This window comes from Erythrolamprus reginae, chromosome 2 (assembly GCF_031021105.1).
Source record: "Erythrolamprus reginae isolate rEryReg1 chromosome 2, rEryReg1.hap1, whole genome shotgun sequence".
Taxonomy (NCBI): domain Eukaryota; kingdom Metazoa; phylum Chordata; class Lepidosauria; order Squamata; family Dipsadidae; genus Erythrolamprus; species Erythrolamprus reginae.
Genome location: NC_091951.1, coordinates 78,362,054 through 78,368,053, shown reverse-complemented (window position 1 = coordinate 78,368,053; position 6,000 = coordinate 78,362,054). Strand labels below are relative to the sequence as shown.

Below are 6,000 nucleotides of genomic sequence, written 5' to 3'. Positions count from 1 at the left end.
TGACATTCAATAACCAGTTGTCTAACATAATTTAATATAACTGAATAGTGAATATGCCTCTATACATTTCTGTCATATAGTTTCATCCTTTACCACATAAGTTTCTTTCTCAAAATCCAGAATGGAAAACCTAAACTTAGCAACTGTTCTCTGCCAGGTCAATATCCCACAATATGAACATTGGATAAAACCATAAAATTGGTTCTGAAGCGCTAGCTTACATAAGGAGAAACATAGAGACAGGGAGCAAGAATTTTTGTTCTTGGTAAGTTTATTGGCGTGTTCTTTACAGAAGAGTTCTGGCTACATACTAGAGTGTAGACCTCAGGTTGGGGGGGCGGGGTATAGAAATGCTCCATTCAAGAAAACTACAAATGCAAGCATAAGAGGGAAGAACAAAATGGTCAGGGTTTCATTAGACGAAATCCAGACATGGGATGTTAGGAGGAGGAGGAGGAGGAGGAGGAGGAAAGGACACGTGGCCATTAAGAGTGACTGTCACTATCCAGATGGAGCTGTATTTATAAGAATTGGGCGTTTCATGTTAAAATTCCTTTTTACACACATTTGTAGAGTAACTGTGAAGGGGTTAAAAGGAAACAAAGCAATCATTTTGAAAACTGTATTTAATTTCTGAAGCCCAATAGTCCGGCACGCAAAATCATGCATTTGAAAATTTTCCACTACAAATAAGCCAGATAATATTTCTCAAGGAGATGAAGCTTTTTGGCTCTTAAATCAATAAAAATGTTTACATAATTCTTGCTTCTACTGTACAGAATACTGTCTCTATTTGGACTTGTGCTGCTAGCACGCTGCATTTCATAAGTGTCCTGTTCATTTTCTAAACAGCTTTGTGTTTCAGTACTTAAACATGTAATTCAAGAATTTTACACTAATTTATACATTTAATTGGTTGCATATATTAACATGTACTATAAGATTCTTTTTTCCTAAAGAAGCCATTACATAATATGTGGATACTGTAAAAAGTTCTGATTAGTTAAAAGTAACAAGCATTAACAGATACATACAAAACTCAACCTAGTGGGACTGAGTGCTGAGCTTGTAATGAACTATGAGTAATCAGCCTTTCCAGTTGTCGCCTTCACAGGGGAAACACAAGACAAAGGGAAATTGTTACAGTGTATCTGTACACAGTTTCTTTCCAAGGGACATCTGGATGTAGCTTAAGTTCCAAATGTATAAGAGGTTCCTTTTTAATAACTAGAGGAGAAAGGTCTGCTACCATAAAAATGTAATGGGATGCAAGGATACTGATGAAGTTGTGTGGAGGAATGAATGGGTTTACAAGTTGTTCACGGTCAGGGGGCAATTTTGGCCGCTGAAAATGGTATCTTTATTTCCCCCAGGACAAGAGAAGGGCCATTTATGGTTGAAGGCCTAAGTGTGATATCGGTTTGTGAAGGACTGTGCTTAATCCCTCCAGCCCCACCTCAGCAGCTACAGCTCTCAGCAGAAGCTTTCGCTCGGTCGTTCTTGTCTAGCTTGATGGGTTCCGGAAATTCATTGTAAAGCTCCACTTCAGTTTCCTACCAGGAAAGAGGACAGGCGTCACCAACTACAATTCAAAATTACTTTGCTTCAAGTTGACCAGCTCCTGCTTTGGGAATAGGAGGCATGCAAACTTTAGTGTCATTTCCAAGGAATTCTTATGGACATTACCTCCAAACTATCCCTAAAAAACGAAATTCCAAACCTTTCCTGCCATGGATGACACTAAGTGAGGCTGGAGGTAGCTCATTCGGCTCTTTTTTAAACCAAATCAACCCTAATGACACCAAAGATCCCACAGGTGATCCCATACAGGATGTTAAAATATTGCAAACAAGCTGGTTATTTGGAAAAGTAAATTGGAGAACTGCTAATAGACACAACATCTGTTACGGGCTATAGACAGCCATCAGCAAGTTTGATCTTATAAGGGGAATATGAATTAACTGCCAAAAGAGGGCACTAGGCAGGGCTCACCTGTTTAAGTGCATTTCGTGCAATTGTCTGGAAAGCTTGTTCCACATTAATGGCTTCCTTCGCACTGGTTTCAAAATAAGGAATATTGTTTTTGCTGTAGCACCAGGCCTGTGCTCGTTTTGTGGTAACCTGGTAACACAGGAAGGTTATTTTAACTCAGTTAAGTTCATACATTCCTATTAACCAGCAACCCTTTGTTTATTACCAGTAGCAAATAACTCTTAGAGCTCATGAGTGCTGAGAAATCTTTGCACACCCAAAGCTTCTTCCCAAAGCAATGTTATTCCATTTATATTCTCAAAAGCAGGTATTTTATTCATGCACTTGGGTATCACATTTTGCAAAATATCTGGGGGGGGGGCCAGGGGAGAGAAGAGAAGGAACGGGAGGGGGGTTTCTGCTCTGGTTCTAGTCCAATGTAGCTTCCCACTTACTTGTCTATTTTCTAAGTCGATCTTGTTTCCCAGTACAACGAAAGGAAAGTTCTCAGGATCTCGTGGACTGGCTTGAATGAGAAACTCGTCTCGCCAGCTATCAAGTGTTTTAAATGTGTTGGGAGCCGTTACATCAAAAACCAGCACGCAACAGTCTGCTCCCCTGTAGAAGGCCACTCCCAAAGACTGAAACCGTTCTTGCCCCGCTGTGTCCCATATCTGCAGAGAAGAGAAAAACACAGTCACTTAACAGTAATTTGTCTGTTCAAAACCTGATGCTTTAAAATATGGGATCAGCGCTCCTCTCCTCTCTTCATATAGTGGCCCTGTTTTCTTGCCTCTTGCCTTCGAAACATTTTCTGCATACTTAAGACCTCTGGGGAATAAATTGGGTTTACAGTCACATGAAGAGGCCCTATATCAAAGAGGCTGTCAGCTTCCTTCTAGAAATGCAAAGGAAGTTAGGCTTTAGATCTACTCCTCTTTCTTATTCATAGAACCAATCTGAGTAAGGTTTTAATCAGATCAGCCCAATTTCTTCATTACCACAAATAAGGAATGCCAAAGTCAACCCAGATCTCATTTTGAGTATTGTGGTTCTAAGATAATTTATCTCCGCCTTTGGGGATGAATAGCACTTGGGAAATTAGGTGTCAGGCCGAAGTCTTCATGTGGAGTTAGAGAGTTCAGCCTGACACAGCACAAGGGGGGATGGGAGGGGTAGTGAGTAGTCAGAGGGGAAAGTTACTAGACACAACCAAAGATTCCTTTCTCCACGTCAAGGCCACCGTTTGTTCTGCCTCAACTGAAGAACAGAGGAAGTTGATAAGCCCCTGCACACAGACTGGCTCTCGTGATGAACTTGTGGGTGTGGGGGATGTAAGATGAACCTTAACCTAGGTGGGATTCTGGGAAGGATTCAGAATCGGAATGACAATGGCGTAGTTAACATGGTTCTGTTAATAAATCAAGCTCTGATTGAGAGAATTGGACTGCAACTTGGTTTATTTCTCAGATGCTATTTGGAACGCTGACACTAGGTCTCTTTCGCTGCTGCTCTCAGCACCCCTTTGTTACAAACTAGTTTCTCCCTTCCTCACCTTTTTTTAACTATAGGATTCACAGTGGAAGAATGTCTCCTGAGCTATCTTGGCAACCACTCTAGAATAGAATAGGCCCAGATGTGTGATCTAATGAGATCTATTAATATTTGAACTGAAAATCCTGAAGACTACCCTGATATGATTCATCAGATACAGCAATAGTAAGATCCCATAATTAAAGATGAGTAGCAGAATTTGACAATTGATTCATTATTTTTATCATAATCAAATAACAGGAAACATGAACTATATAAGATCCGAAATCTTCATAAGATACCAGCTTATCAAATCAAGTCAATTCCCATTTAATCTATAGCGGGTTATTTTGTATCTGCAGCTTAGTTCGACTATAGTCAGCCTGCCATTAAAAAAACAGCAACAAAATGGCACTAAAAACATCCATGGATACTTGTTAAAAACAAAGCGACTGCTATCATTGTTCTCCTAAACAGGACTGTCTTTACCATTGTTTTCTAAAAGACACAAGGATACATCCAACCTCAGGGGGTGGCTGGAACAGTAGGTGGTCACTGCTGAGGTGGCCATTCCCTGGATGGTGACCCTTCTGATCCCTTCTCAGGTGTATATACTGGGAAAATCTTGTCTCTCTCAGACCATTTGGCTGGGGAGATGATGTCCCATACAAGCATGTTTGTCCTAATTTCAAATTTATGAAGTTTGGGTTTCTGAAGTTCTGATGCTGAGATTTTAAAATCACAGTGTGAGCTTGCGCACTGCTGCAAACTCTGAAGAAATAAAGAATAATAAGAAATGTCCTGTATAACATGCTATTTAAATGTAAGCTGAGCTGGCATACATTGATTAATGGGAAACAGAAATGGGATCTTATATAAGAAAATGCTAAAAGCAAACACTTACCTGCATTGTGACTAATCTGTCATCCACCATCACCTCTTTAGTCAGGAAGTCTGCTCCTATTGTAGCTTTGTATTGGTTACTGAATTTCTTGTTAACATACTGATTCATAAGAGATGTCTTTCCCACCCTACGCAAACAGAAGAGAATTCAAGCCATGGAAAACAATAGCACAAGCTCAATAATATATTCAATCCAAGTTTATAATCTTGGGCAGATAAAATGCTAGTTTGCATGCATCTCTTTTTGTTCTTTCATATATAAGTCCTTGATTTATGACTGTCTGCTTAGCAACCATTCAAAGTTACAACATACCTGAAAAAGGGGACTTGTGACCTAGGTCCAAAATTGCAACACTTGCCCTCTCCTCCCCTGGTCATATGAATCCACTTTGGGCAATTGGTATCTCTGCACTTATGGCCATGTGCAGCATCCCACAACCACATGGCCACATTTTATGATGGCTTTGCCAAAAAACTGGCACTTATTTTTGGTTTTCAGCAAAACAGTGCCATAGTAAACAAAGGATTTGCTTAACTCACACTGCAAAAATGTCATTAAAATGGCACACTCAGTTACTGTCATAACTCGACTACTGTACTGTATCTTAATTTCTACAATTAAAACAACCAATTTATTTATATTTATGTTTTGAGTTCAATTCAACTGACAGTAAGACTGCAATTGATTTATTTAGAAATTAGATATTGAACTAGGATCAGGAATACATTATCCTGTACCTGCAGAATTTTCTGCTCCAGATATCCAGTAATCTACATCGATATTTTTAAATACAGTGATGCCTCGTCTTACGAACCCCTCTTCATACGAACCTTTCGTGATACGAACTCGGGTGTTTAAGATTTTTTTGCCTCTTCTACTGAACTATTTTCACCTTACAAACCCGAGCCACTGCAGCTTGGATGCCCCAAAGCGCTGGGATTTCCCTGGGAATCCCCGCCTCCGGACTTCCGTTGCCAGCCAAAGTGCCCATTCTTGCATTGCTGGGATTTCCCTGAGGCTCCCCTCGCTGGCATTCCCTTCATTTTTGCCAGCGCTGCTTTGAATCCCAGAGACAAACTCCCCCCCTTCCAAACTGCATGGGGGAAATGAGCACCGGGGAGGGGACATAAACGGGAGGCAGGGACTCATGGAGCTGGAGAGAGGAGAAAGGTGTGGGGGAGATGAGCACAGTTGGGGGGGACAAAAATGGGAGGCAAAGACTCATGGAGCTCAAGAGAGGAGAAAGGTGTGGGGGAAATGAGCACAGTGGGGTGGACAGAAACGGGAGGCAAAGACTCATGGAGCTCAAGAGAGGCTCTTTTAGCCTTGCTTCGTTGGGACTGCCATGTCTTGCCACCTCTCGCTGTCCCTCTCCCCCACTCTGTTCGCCTCAGCTTTGTCTGCCCACTGATTTTTTTTAAAGCCTTAATGTTTTGGATTTTCCTAAAGGGCTTGCAGGCATTATTCGCTTTTACATTTACAGTATTCCTATGGGAAACATTGTTTCATCTTACAAACTTTTCTTCTTACGAACCTCGTCACGGAATGAATTACCGTATTTTTCGCTCCATAAGACGCAGTTTTTTTCCTCC

The 6,000-nt window shown here is 41.0% G+C and overlaps 1 protein-coding gene across 1 annotated transcript in view; it reads right to left on the bottom strand.

Annotated features, from left to right (window-relative positions):
* Positions 1-253: 253 nt before the first annotated feature.
* Positions 254-6,000, bottom strand: part of RAB7A (RAB7A, member RAS oncogene family) — a 28,324-nt gene continuing 22,577 nt past the window's right edge. Inside the window, exons 3-6 of the mRNA XM_070738397.1 lie at positions 4,409-4,535; positions 2,427-2,645; positions 1,993-2,121; positions 254-1,553 (exon numbers count right to left, since the gene is read on the bottom strand). Coding sequence (XP_070594498.1) covers positions 1,458-1,553; positions 1,993-2,121; positions 2,427-2,645; positions 4,409-4,535 — 571 coding nt within the window. The 3' untranslated portion in view covers positions 254-1,457. The remainder of the gene's footprint in view (positions 1,554-1,992; positions 2,122-2,426; positions 2,646-4,408; positions 4,536-6,000) is intronic.